At 39.5% G+C, this 15,697-nt stretch overlaps 1 protein-coding gene across 4 annotated transcripts in view; it reads right to left on the reverse strand.

Annotated features, from left to right (window-relative positions):
• The window catches only part of SEMA3D (semaphorin 3D), a 143,812-nt gene that overhangs the window by 57,055 nt on the left and 71,060 nt on the right, over positions 1-15,697 (reverse strand). For all 4 annotated transcript variants that reach the window (XM_027679481.1, XM_027679483.1, XM_027679482.1 and 1 more), the window contains exons 4-7: positions 13,444-13,506; positions 11,607-11,726; positions 7,143-7,236; positions 3,827-3,955 (exon numbers count right to left, since the gene is read on the reverse strand). In XM_027679481.1, coding sequence (XP_027535282.1) covers positions 3,827-3,955; positions 7,143-7,236; positions 11,607-11,726; positions 13,444-13,506 — 406 coding nt within the window. The remainder of the gene's footprint in view (positions 1-3,826; positions 3,956-7,142; positions 7,237-11,606; positions 11,727-13,443; positions 13,507-15,697) is intronic.

Consider the following 15,697-nt stretch of genomic DNA (forward strand, 5'->3'; position numbering starts at 1 on the left):
AACTAACTGTAAATTAGGCTTTTGGATTCTTTGCATGGGAAACAGATGAATGATGATGATTTTAAACTGCTATGTTTTCCCATACACAGAATTTTTCCCCCTCCCCAATTCCTTCAAGAGAAAATTTTCCCACATATTAATTTCATGACTGGATTGTACACAACCAAATAGGGGATTACAGGCATCATGAACTCTGACAATAGATGGTACAGGTGTTGCTCGTGCTGTTTTTAAACATGCTGATGTGGCCTAGTGGGAAAAGCTGATACACCTGGTACTTCACTGTATGGTTGGTTGGAGTGGCCACGTTTGCTGTTGGTTACCTGCTGGCTGTCACACCCTTCTAAAACCAGCAGTAATTTTATACAGTGCAACAACGTGTGCCTCAGTAAGACCTGCGGACAAGTTAGGCCTCAGAAAAAGAAGGCAGTAAAGGAGTAGCTGTCCCAGGACATGAAGAAATGAAAAACCAACCCAAACCAGTGGAAGGCAGAAGGTCTGTGTAGCTGGGCTGGCAGAAATTCATGACATGATAAAATGCAAAGGATAGTGCTCACCTCAATTATCATAATCACCAAGAAGTCAAACTCCTAACCAGGTCCTCTCTCGGAGAGGGACAAATGAATAACCTTATTTTAAAACGGATTCCTGCAATAGGAGGGGTGAGTCACACTCTGGAAGTGTCACCTCTCTCAGTAAATTACAGAGACAAGTGAAAGGATTGAGCTCAGACAGGATGCAAGCTCTTGGCCTTTTAGAGCTCAGGGAGCTGAATCCCATCCAAAGTTCACAGGATATAAAGAAATCATTGCCTGCAAGTCTTTGCCCTGGAAAAGACTACTAAATTGCTATGAAAAAAGTGAGAAGGGAAAAAAAAAACTGTAGAGATTAATACAATTCAGGGAAACCCTCATTCCAGCTATGGCCTTAGCTTCCTATGAAGGAGGGAGAAATGTGCAGCTGTTAAGTGCATGCCTGTGTGTAGTGCTCGAGTATCCTACCACGGGATGCTCTCCTCTGCCCACTGGGCTGGAGCGGGGCAGACTGGGTTCCAGTGGGCGGCTTTGCCATCCGGAGAGGGGCCACCAGCCCCACTTGCCTCATCCCCGGCCACAGCCACGGGAGAGGCAGCTCCGGTCAGCAGCTGTGGGAATGCCTGATTCCAGCTCTGCGGGAGAAGGGCTGAAGTCTGAGCAGAGGCAGCATTCCCTCTGCTTCAGTGCCACTGCATGCAGGAGTGTGAGCATGTGTGAGCGTGAGTCATGGGAAAGATTAGCTGCCTTCCTCCTTTCCTCCTCTGTGGAGCTGCTATTCAGTCACTGAGATTAAGACATGTCTTAATTAGTCAAGATAGAGATGCCCTGCAAGGAACTGGAAGGTATCCCACGCATTTTTCCCTTATGCTTTGTCTTTCCCTCCCTTCCCTCAGGAAAGGATAATTCTGTTTCCAGAAACAGAAAAAGACTAAACTTTAAAAATATTAAGGTGCATTACAGCAGAACTTCCTTGGCCTTCTGGAAAAAAACAAGTTATATATTTTATGCTTATCCTAAGTAAAACATGAGTCATACCTGGAAATCATTTATTTCTAATTGTACAATTATTCAAGCATGTACAACTTTTCCTGGAGGTCTAACACATGGTTGGTAAATGGGTGGTAGATTTAGGGAAGACGGGATTTAGATGAGATGGGAGTTTGAAGCCTGAAATCAAGTAAATATTTTCCTTATACCAATATCGGCAGCAAGTACAAAAGTATGTAATTGGCAGCATTACACAATAAACTACAAATATATTGGCCACCCTATGGCTTAGTGCAGAAATGATTTCGTCATTTTGAGTTGCACTCAAAATTTTCTCCAGCCTTAAAAGGTCTGTTTCAAAATATTAAAAGCACCTAGTTTATATCTATGCCTCTTAGTATAACACTGCATGGATTGTGTATGTGAAGTCTTAGACAAAGTGTGGCTGTAGGTTTTTATATGGCTGGAAACAAGGTAAACCTGAAGAATATATGGGGTCTTCAGTGTTTATATAGTGTGGGGTAATTTTCACCTCACAGTCTAGCACACTAAAGCTGTTTTTCAAACCCAGACATATTAATATACTATTCTCCTTAGAAAACTTTCATGAATACAGACGCTTTAAGTGAAAACAGAATAAATCATGAATCAATCTAAAGAAGAAAGGCAGACACCCCCCACCCAGTCTCCAAACTAAAACATATGAACAGTTCTCAAACCTATAGTTTATTCTGTTTTCTTGTACTGTTCTCTTGCCTCAAACTGCTCATGAAGTAACAATAATAACATAAAGAAATGTTTGGGACTGGATATTTAAGCTGTAGGTTCTTTTGGGCTGGGAACTGAACCCTGTAACGCTCATCAAGGTGGATCTATACTAATGATAACACCAGATGCTCCTCAGGGCCAAACCACAGTAAATCCAGCAAATCTTTTTTTTTAAGCATATTATTGCATCCCTTAGGAAAGCAGCTATGCAGACATGCTTCCACACGGAGCATCTGCAGGCCACCAGTGATAAAACTGGATATGCAGTTGCAAGGCTAATTACAGTTAGAGAACTGCCTGTTGGAAGGACCCATCATCCTGGACTGTATAACTTACAGGCCATTGCTGGTCTGCACTGCACAAGTGGTGTGTGGAAATGAGAGGCAGGAGATAGGAGAGGTGGATCAAGAAAGATTTTGAGCACAGGAGATGAAAGTGGGATAGGTGAGCAGAGTCAGATGTGATATTTTTCTAGGTGTCCAAAATATTGCTGCTATTTGGAAAGTTAATAACTAAGTGCTTTCTCCTTTATCTCCTCATCTCACAGCAGAAATTTTGGGATTATGAAGTTACATCTAGACAGAAATGTAAGGCAACAGTATAGAAGAAGAAAGAGAAGAGGTAGGGAAAAATAATTAATTTAAAAAAAAAAAGAACATTTCCTCTTCTTAAGGCCCCAAAGAGTTAAGAGGTAAAAATTATCCTTTTTAGAAGTTGTCTGCTGGGAAGACAACTTAACCCTGTGGTCAGCAGGCCCTGGCTTTATAATGCACCCATAATAGTTACACAGGCATCCTGAACCAGGGCCAGTGTTGCCACATCTTTAAAGACAGTTGACGGCTAAGAGGGAGATGCTTTAATTGAGCAGGGTTAGCTTGTGAGTGAAGTTTTCCATGTTACTCTGTGTGTGGTTTGAGACTGGCTGGGTGCAAATGCAGCCAGTTTTTTAGAGGGTTTACTAGCTCAGAATGTTTTTTAACGCGTAAGAAAAAGCAATGTTTTGCTTGGGAAGCTATTTTTGTGTGCCCTTAGTGGTTTTAAAATGATCCTCAGAGCAACAAAGGGTGTTTTACCCCCTCGAAAAAAGGAAAAGAAAAAAAAAGACCTCCTACCTAAAAATGTGGAATTTCTAGTCTGTCATTTCAACTTGCTGTATGGAACAGCTTTTAACCAGTGATTGGAAAAAAAGGTTTTTTAAAAAAAATATTGCAACAAGACTGGAAATAGAAGCATTTAAGTCATGATATTATTCCAATTACAGGACTATATACAGATGTAGAGATCAAAGACGGAAAGTATGATTAGGTCTTATGCTCCTACTCTTTCCTTAATTAGCATTTTCACCTCTGTGACTTTTCTCAAGTGCATTTTTGTTCCACTGAGCTTATTTTAAAGAAGCCTATGTAATCCAAAGATATCATGATACAATATCTATATTTGTAGTTACTGGACACATATTTATATAAGAAAGGAGCTATTAACTTCAGAGGGGCAGGGACAATGCAAATGACAACAGCATATGTTTGGGATCTTACCAGTAAGCCAGTAATGTTCAGAAATGTCAGTTCTGATGTAATGGTGGTCGTGAGAAGGACCCAGAGAACGTGTTAGAGCAGTGTCTTTGCCAAGGAAATCAGAAGCTGTTCCAGCATAAAGATACTCATCTGCAAATAAAAAAGAAATAGGGTTTCTACAGCTGCGGGGCAAACAAAATTAAAACTGTTTATGCTTTTTTGGGTGAACAACACCTGTGTGTAATTGGTCTATGAACTAATTTAATTTTAAAGTATTGCTGACTTATATTTTTATGTGGTTTTGGGTTCTTAGAAAAGTAAATTCTCCGGGCTTTAATGGGTACTGGGCTCTAAGGGTAAGAAGGTGTAGACAATCTGGACACCCTGCCCCATGGACCTGGGGGTCGTGGTGAGGACATGACCATCTATCCATCCATCCTTGTGTCCCAGGCTTGCCATGGCCCCGACGGCTTTGCTGCTCCTGGGCTTGAGCTAGAAAACCATGATGGATGCAACCCCATGGAAACTTTGCAGCTTGGCCCATTTCTGGTGTAGGGATGTCCATCCAACACTTAATTCATGAAGAGGAATTCAGGCACTATGGGAATTCTTTGCAACTATTTAACGTGGTAATGTCAGGAATGTGGCTACAGACCCAAATCATCATCATCTTTACACAGAGAGTGGTCTTGCTAAAATAAATGACATATTTTCCTTGAACAAAGCAGCCAGAATTTGCCTCACAAAGAAACTACACCTATAACACAGTGCCATGTGCCTGCTTCAATTGCAGTCACTATTTACCCTTCTGCCAGCTTTGTGGGCAATGCAAACCCTAAGAAATGCACAATATTTTCTGTTTCCCTTCAGATCTTACTACTTTCCAAAAAGAAGCAAAGAAACAGTATCACTGTGATTTTTTTTTTTTACCACACAGTGCATTTTACAATACTCTTTTTTTTTTTTCCTGTAAAATAACAAGATAGCTGTATTGGTTGGAAGAGGGATTTTTTTTCTGTTTAATGGTTTGCAACAATAAATCCCTAGACTTAATAAAATGAAAAAAGTTCGTATTCATAAATTATAATCATATAAAAAGCTATATGATACATAAGAATCCCCTTCCAAGAGTTCCTTCTCCAGGTTTTCTGATAATCCAGGGTGGAAACATTTCACAAGATCTTTTAGAGAGAAGCCTTTGTTGAGAGTGAATGCAGAATAAATACCATTCAACATAGATGTTTGTTCTTTCATTTGTGAAAGATGTAAATGCACTTAAAAAAATAAGATCAAGGGGAAAAAAAAGAAACAACAAGCCAACCCACAACCCATGATCCACAAGCATTTTATTTGTCCTAAAAAGATCTATCATCTTTCTTTTTACCTCATTATTATTGTTACTTCTGTATTCTTTCCATGACAGTTTTGGAAAGCACATCTTTCAGACAGCATGTCGCCTTTGTAAAGAAACAATAGTGCATTCTGAAAGGTATTTGTCATAATGAGAAATGGGCAGGGTAATTGGTGTTTGCTAACTGACAGGCACTCAGTGATCGATAAATCTGAAGGGCTAACAGAAATTCTCCATCCTTGCTTAGGCTCTGCTGACAAGGCATTTTCAGCACTTCTCTCGCCTTTTGGTATCTCTCATTCCAAGTTTCAGACATGTCCTGGACAGTTTTGGTGAGTGGTAACTTGTAACAGAGGATGGATGACGAGCAGGTGATTTTTCAGTCAAAAACACTAGTTTTTTTAATTTATCTGTGGAATTTACTTGGGGAGAAATGTCATGTAGTACTCAAAGAGAGATTAGCTATTTCTCCAAAGAATGAAAATTACTCAGTTGTGTTAACTTACATGTGACTGAAAATATAATCAGATATTATTTAGCTCATAAACATCTAAGTTTTCTGAAGGATCAAAGTCATCTTTAATGTCATTTGGCAGATAAATAAAACTAGAGAGAGAAAAGTGATATGTCAAGGGCTACTCCTCTCATCAGTAGCAGAGATGGGAAATGATCTCCCCTGAGTTCCAGGGCAGAATCTTATCCATGAATTATACTGCTCTCCTAGCTCATTTGGGAATAAAGTAAGCATCCAAAGATAGACCAAAAACACATTCTCTGGTCAGGTCTTGTAACTCTTTACAGTGCTCCTCATACATTATTGTGAAGCACTTGACACCAGGCACAGTTAAAGAAAGGATACTAGAATACTCTGACCATTAATTTTATCTCACCCAAAAATTCTTATGTAGCAAAGTTCATGTCTTAGGTAGCTAAAAGACAGAAGCTTCTTCATTTCACAAGACTTAGTAGAACAGTCAAAGCACTAGAGTGCTACTGAAATTAGGCAATGCTGTAATAAATCAGAGAGTTTTATTGCATTTTAAAAAAAAAGTTTAAAAAAGCTAAAAAAAAAGTTAAAGTTTCTAGAATCCCCCTTTAAAAATAGACTTCATGGTCATTAAACAGTACTAGGGGTCTCTGAGAAGAATAAGCACTGACTTTAATCTATTGTTTTTAATAAAGGAAGTCCTGCCCCATCTGTAGGGTCAGAATCACAAATCATCTATCTTATTATCTGAGAATAAAGACTGAACATTAGTCATATTCTTTTTATAACACAGAGTGACCGATACTTCAAAGCACTGTCACCACTGCTCTTTGGCTGTAAATGAAAACGTCATGGTGCTTCACTCTTATCTTGTATTCATATGCTTGACGGACAAGTTAAATGAAAATTGTCCAAAGCTATGAACCAAACCATGACAAAAGTAGCTCTCATAGTGATTTGAAATGCGGAGGTCAGGCTGACATTCCTCGGCCCCGATGTCAGACCACACAGCGCTGCGATGCACGCAGCAGGCAGATTGCACTATCTTGTTCCTCGGCTCCCAGCTTCAGAAGTGGCTACTCAAGTAAATAGAAACCTCAAAAATGTATTTATGGAAATAGTGGATGTCAGCAGACTTCAAAGGGCAGAACATATTGATAATTGCAGAAAGAGGCCCAGAAGGGCTTCAAACATTCTCTGTCTATGTGGGTTTTTTTGTTGTCTTCTTAAAGGAGCAATGACCGGGTAAGGGCGAAACAGCCTTCCTACCCAGCTGACAGAGGCTTCACAGCCGTTCTAATGCCTCTGTTTGTGTTGCTGCCTTCCCAGCTCTTTGGTGTCTGAAGGCTTCCTCAGCTCTGAAAGCACAAACCAGCACTGGAAAGATGACCAGTGACAGAGATGCTCCAGCAATGCCGTCTGCTGACCCCCTGACCCTGGGCTCACATCCAAAGCCATCACACATCTGAGAGGAGCACCTGGCTCTGCTGGTTTCTTACCTGCCATCACTGAGGCAAATGGCTGCTGAGGATCAAAAGGGCATTTCAACCTGCCAGACTCCAAGCTCTGAGTATCCAGATGGAACACCATTTCCTGAGAATAAACACATATTGATTATTCTGGTGTGCCTACAGAGAAAAAGTCACTTAGACAACCTGTTCTGCTAACACATAAAGTGAAGGTGTGTCAGATCATGCCTCTGCCCTCTCGGCGTTGATGTTTACAGTCTGTGTCTCTGTTTTATATCTGGATGTTTTTCACTCATTGTTTTACTGTATCCTGGTCACTTTATAGTGAAAGACAAATCTTAAAAAAATACAATTATTTTCAGGAAAAAAAGATTCATTGTTCATTTCTACTCAAATTAAAAGCTGGATTGTACTTAAAAGGCACTGGCTTCTATTTGGAAAAGTGCTGATAGACTGTGTTGCAACAGGAGACCCTGAAGGGATTCTGTCTGACTCTGAAATTTCTCCAGGGACTGCTGAATAATGTTCACAGCAGACACAGTTCAGCCCTTTTTAAATGAAAGCAGCATTTTCTCTCTCTTGTTATTTTTAACAAGGCTAATGATACAAAAGATATCAGAATAGATCCTTCCTGGTAGTTCCCCATTCCAGTGTGATTAATTCCTGGGTTGCAAAACAAGGGCATGAAGGAAGATAAAGAAAATAAATTATTTAAAAATTATTCCTGGTGTTTTCAGTGGGCAATCAACAACTCAATTCCTCTAGGCATTAATTTGAAGTTTTACTATAGTTTTAAATTGCCAACAAGGACTCTTTTACTTGCCCCTTTCATTACTTTCCTGAAAGTACACTTAACCTGAAACCCATATAGAGTCCTGCTGAAGGCAAATTGATAGCTCAGAGGAGTAAAGTGAAGTCTCTGCAGGTATAGAGACCTGACCTTCAGAATTCTGCTCCCAGTAAGAGAAGGAAGTTTGCCTGCAGAAGTGCTTTTAACATACTTCCCTACCTACAGTGATATTTAAAATCTCAGTAGTGTCCAGGAATCAAATCAATGTGGGTTTAATGTCTAATGTAGAGACAAAACTTTTGAAGCTAGTTTAAAAAAAAAATCAAAATGTCTTTATGACTTAAACAATTACTTTTTAAAAAGGGTGAAATCATTTTAATTGTTCGTTTCTATACTTTTACCTTGCAAGAGGCCTGGAGAGTACAAATGACAGATAAGTATGCCCAAAGATGGCCACACAGGATTAGATTTCACAACACATTAATTCAATTAATCCTTAATGCACATCAGATTATAAATGACCAAACCTTTCTATTTTATTGAGGTGCCTCCTAAACTCTCTAGGCTCAGAAGACAAAGCCCAGGATATTGAATAATTAAGCTCCTTAAGAGAAAAGAAAAATCAATTCCAATCTGTGAACATAAATTCCATCTCGTCCAGCAATCCTAGCTCATACAAAGAAGAATTTAATCATCGAACAACTCTTGTTACCTTCCCACACCTGTGGAATATCAAGCAAACTAAATTCTCAGGCTACTGAAGTGAGCCTACTACAACGCAGAACTAAATTAAAAATTAAGCACTTTTTTTTTCTGACAGTGATACCATAGTGTCCCATTCTCCTTTCTTTTGGGATGTGCAATCCTGAGCTCAGAGAACCCTTGCCTTATCACATGTGAAGAGGCTGTCTGCAAGCCCAGCAGTACTCAAGGGACTGAGGGAGTTATAGATCAACATCAAATATTTCAGACTTCCCCCAGACAAACTAATGGACACTACCAGGCATTCACACAGAATTAACCTCCTGCTTTCACTTCAGGCAAAGCTTTCAAAGAAAAGAGCATCCCTTGGAGAGCTGTGGCTAACAGCACCGACCGGGCCAAGCCTCTTCTTCACCGGCCAAGAGAAGTTTTGGCAGTGACTTGAGCAACAACAAGACGAGGACTTTAATCCCCTTTAATTGTGTGATCCCGTTGGGGATTTGTACTGCTTCAAAAGCAGTGTCTGCTGTGGTTTTGAGTCACCTGATCCACACTGTTTTCTTCTCTGTTTTCACAGCACTGGCACTGGCCAGGAGAGCACTGTGCAGATCCACCAGCAGCTTTCAAAGTTCAGCAGAGCTTTGCCTGGTTTCACGGTCTCCATGAGGCTATCTCAGGGCCTGGCTCTCCCAGGCATGCCACAGCTTCCTGGAGAGGTTGCTAATTACCAGACATTCATTATCTGTTCTCATAACTCAGAGATTTACAAAAAAAAAAAAAAAAAAAAAGGAAGGAAAAGGGGTGAAAAAACAATACTAAAAGAATGGATTTGCAATAAAAGTGGTTTGAATTGTACTGTAGGACTCAGGATCCTTCAAGGTTTCAGTTCCTAAAAGAGACATTTTCAACTGCCTGTCAAATTCACATCAATAAGTCTATCCTCAGCACCCTCCTGCCTTGTCACATTTATCTGGAGAGGCAGTGCAAGGATAGTGGCTGTTAGGGTGTTTGGGCTCCAAGAAGGAAAGGGAAAATATGCCTGATGCCATTCAAGGCTGATAACTCAGTAGGAGGCTGTAGAAGTGCTGCTGTGCCTGAAGAGGCAGGAGCAGTGCTGAACACTGTCCAACCTACCATTGCAGCTGAGCAACTAGAAGGAATGTGGGAGAGGCAGGACTGGGAGACAGTGAGAGGATTAGGAAATACAACACCAGGATTCGTCTTCCATTTCCTCTCATAAGGTAATTGGTCACGTCTAACTGGGACAGACCCCTTGTCTAGACTGGCTGCCAGACTGAACAATCAGACCAAATCCATATTTCATAAGGTCTGATGAAAACAACCTTCACAATGTTGCAATGAAGTAGGGCAATAGTAGAGTGAATAAGGCATCTTGCTAATGACCCAGAGGTAAACCAGAGCCTTACTTATACTCTTGCTGAGAGCTGTTCTGTTCCATTCAGCTGTGTATTTGATCATCCAGGCTAAGAAATCAGCATGATACAAGGCATCTAAAATTTCAGTTGCTTCAGCTGGAATATTTAAAGTAGCAAAGTAAAGAAGTCTACAGAATTATTTAATTGTAAGCCAAATTATACAGCATATACCAGACAATAACAGGAGCATTAATGGCTTATTAGGGGAAGAACACCATGCAGATTTCACACAGCTTCAGTTTTCTGTAACATAGGCAGACCCTCTGGGTTGGTCAGACAACCCACAGATTGTGGGGAATGTAATGATGGGTCTCAGTCTGGGCAAGCATTAATCCCTTTTTTTTCTTCTGTAAGGATCTGCCCCTGATTCCATATATCAGTGATAGAACAACAGCTTTAAATTAAAGAGGATAGGTTTAGATTAGTTATTAGGAAGAAATAATTTATTGTGCGGGTGGTGAAGTGCCAGCACAGACTGCCAAAGAAGCTGTGGGTGCCCCATCCCTGAGAGTGTTCAAGACCAGGCTGGATGGGTCTTTGAGCAACCTGGTGTAGTGGAAGGTGTCCCTGCCCATGGCAGGGGGGTTGGAACTAGGTGATCTTTAAGGGCCCTTTCAACCAAAATCATTCTATGATTCTATGATTCTGTTTCAGATTATTGCACTTAATAACTTTAGAGCTTATTTCTTATATTCTAAAATTTCAGCAAGACCAAAGGAAGAGAAAGCTATTTCTATAGCAGCATAGGAAGCGTGTACCACAGGCAAGCAGCCAGACAGGTCACATCTCAACACTGTCTGAGAACAGTGCCAGTGGTATAAATATAGCCAAGGTGTTATACATAAAGGAGTTAAAAAGAGACTTGTGTACTAAGTGGCTGCTTGACACAACACCAAAATTCTTATGTTGTGGGGGTTAGGTCTCAAACATTTACCACTTAGGACAGAGATTTCTTTGTCACCAGCAAATGAAGACCAATCAGCTGCTAACTTCAGCTCTGGAATATGCCACCAGAGATGGAGGACACCCAACATCTCCTTAGTGACAAGACTGAACACACTGTAAAGTCCTGAGGCGCCATCCTTAGACTCAGGCTCAGAGGCCCTTTTCCAACTGTGTATTACTCTCATTCACAAGGAATAGAAAACCATCTCTGTGGACCAAGAGTATATGTGCATTAGAAGATAGAACTACAAGTGTCATCTTGAACTCTGAATGTATGTGCATGTACGTAAGGAAAGTATGTGCAGAAATGACTTACTAGAAAGCAAGATATCTGGGTTAGATGTTCTCTTCACTTAGTTAATCACATGGAAGTGTCATTCTGAAGAACTTTGTGTATTAAGCCTGAGGAAAGTGCTTTGTTCAAAAGCGATATGCACATATCAAATGTGAGAACAAGAGTTCCTGTCTGACCTGCAAATCCACCATTTACCCTGTTATTTATGCAAGCTGCTGTCAGGTCATTTTTTACACACTCACATAGTATTTTCCAATCTATGATGAATGCTAAACAAGATCAGGGCTATTCCTTGACATGTCAGAGTAGCGAGGAAATTAAATTACCTCTTTGTGAGTTCCAAGTTCAATGTATCCACAGAGAGGGTGAAATGCTCCTGTGCCACAGACATAAACATGGGTTCGGTTGTAGGGCTGAAGGACCCTGATAAAATTGGCACACTCTGTCTGTTGGGAAAATAAAGGTTAATATTTATGTTTATTCTTCTCTTCCACATTATACATTCTACTAAGTTATAGCCATAGCATTGGTGTATTTAAACTCAAAACTACTGTAGTAAAGACTCTTACTAAGTAGTTCAAAGATGTGATGGCTACAATTTTGCAGTGGCTATCTACTAGGCAGTTCATCAATTAGACTTGCAAACCTAATTTTGCTGTAATGCTTTCAGCCACAAGAAGCTCTGTGCTCACAGTGCAGTTTGGGGGATATCTGTTCAGCCTGTGTTGTAGCAAACAACACCTGCCAACAACCGGGCAGAGGTCAGAGAGCCACTGGGTAGTCTGGCTACTAGTCCTCCTGCTTTTGCTCCCAACTGAGGGTTCTACACAAGCATTAACACCAAGGATTACATGATTAAAATAACTGTGGTGGGCTGAAGGACTTCAGCATACTACCAAGGGTATGCTTTGTGTATGAGTGAACTTCCTCTGCACCAAGCACATTTTACTCATCACTTATTTGGTCATTTCTGAGTCCAGCGGGATGCTCGGGTCAGTCCTGGCTCTGTCTGGGCTTGGTCCTTGCTGGTAAAGCAGCACAGGCAATTGCTACATGCTGCAAGGTGTGCCTGGGCTGGGAGGAAAGGCTTGCTGCAGCCTTTCTCCAAATGAAATTAAATCAGAAATGTATTACAAGTACTTCAGAGGGAATACACAAGATCTATTCATACGTTCAAGCCCTCACCTAAGTGAGAAGCAAGCTGCAGAGACAATGTAGGAAGCAAAATCAAGATTTTTATAATCTATGTCCAAAACAAATATTCCCCTCTCAGGACCCTTTCATTTTCTTCTTAGCACAGAAATAGATCAGCACAAATCTTCCATATACACCAGTACCAGAATATTCCCAGCGCTCAGCAGAGGTGTTGTTTAGGTTTTGACTGCTGTAAAGATAAGGGTAGCAATAAGTTAGAGAAAAAAGTTGAAAGACCTCAGGCAGAGAGCTGAGAGATTGTTTTGAGCTGGAATCCACCTTGGTAACTGACACACTGGATAGAAATCACAACATTTTTGGAGAAAAAAGGAAGAAATTTTATTATACAGCTGGGAAATGTTTACATTTATAGTGGACTCTAGACACATGATGTAATCTGTGCTATGCAAAAGATATGAAAGTTGTACTGTATATATGTGTGCACCTTAAGTATATTTCCTAAAGAAACTTCCTGAAGAAGATTTATGGTTTCAGGGAAAAGCTAATCATCTGAGATTTTCTTTTAACCCTAACTGCAGCTGTCTGCAAATTAAGTTAATTTGTATTCTGCTCTGCTACTCTGTTTTTTTAATGAATTATAATAAAGTTATATTCAGGATATTCTCAATAAAAAAGAAGCATTTTAATGGGAAAAAAGGGGGATTTAAGGGGAGTATTGTCTGTGATACATTTCAAAAGAGAGTCCATTCATCTCTCAGCTACATTTATTATATACTAGAACAACCTAGCATGATTGCTGCTTGCAATATTGAGTATTTTTTTCTTAAAGCATTAATATTTAAATAAAAAAAATAGAAGTGCAACTTTTTTTTTAGTTAAGATAAAACACTTAGCATGTTAGTTCAGAAAAAGTATAACAAGGGGTTACTAATGCATTTTGTGCATTTAGAAACAAACATACAGAATTCAACATTCTCAGCAATAGTAAAAAATATACCTCATACTTACATGGGCATCTTTCCCAGCTAATTTGCATAGTTCTACCTTTTCTTTTGCTGCAGGCCAGTAAATCTGTAACATAGTTAAAATAAGACAAAGATTATGAAGATTATAAATTGTCCTGTGACTGCAGATTAATTATGCCATGAATAAACATTCAAACCAGATTTATGATGTTGAAGGACTTTGCATGTATATTGAAATGAACATGACTTCAAATACAGGATTCCATTACAAAAAGTGAAGAGGCTTTAAATCGACCCTGCTGTTCTTTGTTTATTTCTTCATAGGCTATATATACTTTTAAAAAGCATTCAGTTAATCTGTATAAGACACCTTGTCACGATTACATGTTTCTCTCAGTTATGATGAGCCAAATCATCTGGAAACTAAACTGATTGCAAAGCAAGGCAAATTACATTTGCGAGGAATTTGGTCCAGTGGACTTGGCAAAGCTGTTATAAAAAATACTTAGCTATTTCTGCCAATTTTCGAATGAAAAGAGTTTTGTTCAAAAAAATAAGGATAGCTTAAGGGAAATTTGTAGAACAAAAAGTACATTTGATAGAAATCAACAGTGCATGGTTAAAAAATGTAACCCATCAACACTAACTGAATTTACTGAGAAAACGACATAGAAGTTTAGAGTAAAATCATGTACCTTAAATAATTGGTAGTATATACTGTTATTGTTTCTCTTTCTTCTTTAATCAGTCCTGCATAATTCTATAAAATAGGTTTTGATGTAGATGGATCCAGATGACAAATCACTATCAGTTACTGTAACCCCAATTATGTTAGTGAATATCAATGAACAACAGCCCAGGTTCTGCCTCATTGATTTCAATTAAACAGTCAAAATTGGATATTATTGAGTATATGCTTGAATCTATTAAACTTAAAATAGAAGTTAAATACAAATTCTTACAGAATCACCACACTAAATATGGATCTTTTGTATTTCTTATTTTGACATGAAAAACTATAGCCATTTCTCATGACTAATAATAATAACACCACAAACCACACTAATTTTTAAACAAATATTGATTAGGAAATTGCCTCAGGTCCCAGGAACCAGTATGCAGATTATTAGTAGTCACGGATGCTTTAGAGTAGTGTTGAGTCTCCAATCATACTTTATAAAATCTTAAACAGCAAATATATAGGAATAAATTATAATACAAACTAGAAAAAAACCCCACATCATCATGGAAGGATGCACTATTCAACGACATGCACTAGGATTTGACTGCTGTCATACTTCCTTTCTCTCACCCATCTGTTGGTATCTTATAGTATGTGGCTTGCCACATACACAGGAGCAGTTCCACACGGGTAAGGAGAGCAAAACATGAGTGCCCTGTGTCAGATACCATTATCACTGTCCTGTTTCTCTCAATCTGGAAAGAGTCTTTTGATTGCACTTTCTCTTTTCTTCCCAGTGAAAATGAATGTATTGGTTTTCTGCAAGGAAATTAATTTCCTCTCAAGTGAATTTAGTTACCTTTCTGATAAGAAGCTCTTAGTAAAGATAATGTATTTTAAGTTACTTAAACCTTAACCCTGTACAGCAATATTTATGTAAAGTCAGAGATAAGACAGTATAACAGCATTTCAGCACTGGAGCAGAAATTTACTTTCCCAGAGCATTTTCTAAGAATGTCGTGATAGCATCCAGGTAGGAAAACGCAATCTGAAATCAACTGTGCCAGTGTGCCTGAATGACACAATGCACAATGCAAGAAAGTACAGTGCACTGCCAGAGGAAAGTACTGGGAACATTGCAAAGCCATTGGGAAGAGCTGAAGGTAGCTCCAGTAAGACCATCTGGTCTTTGCCTGGGCAGAGTGGGATGAGTCTTGCTTGTAACTGGCAAATTTAAAAGGTGCCAGTGAAGAAAAGCTGATGAAAAGGAGCAGCTAGAGGAATACAAGATCATGGATCTCCAAACTTGGACAAGGAGACTTGTCTGAGCTGATATCTGATACTCAGGTCTCTTGTAACTTTAAGCTGAATTCTGCCAAGATCCTTGAATAAGTAACAGAGAAGACTAGAAATCTTCGAGGGGTTTCAAAGATTTTCAGCCAAAGTTTAGTTATCCGATTAGGTAGACAAGATGTCCCTCGGCAGACTTTTGAAAATGCCCAGCTCAAACGCCATGCAAGCCAGTGGGAACTGTTGCTACTGCCATTCTTTACCGGGACAGACTGCTGCTGTGGCTGCCCCAGGAGTTCCTTACTGGGACAGACTGCTGCTGTGG

The sequence above is a fragment of the Neopelma chrysocephalum genome, unplaced genomic scaffold (genome assembly GCF_003984885.1).
Source record: "Neopelma chrysocephalum unplaced genomic scaffold, ASM398488v2 Primary Assembly neopelma1_45, whole genome shotgun sequence".
NCBI lineage: Eukaryota > Metazoa > Chordata > Aves > Passeriformes > Pipridae > Neopelma > Neopelma chrysocephalum.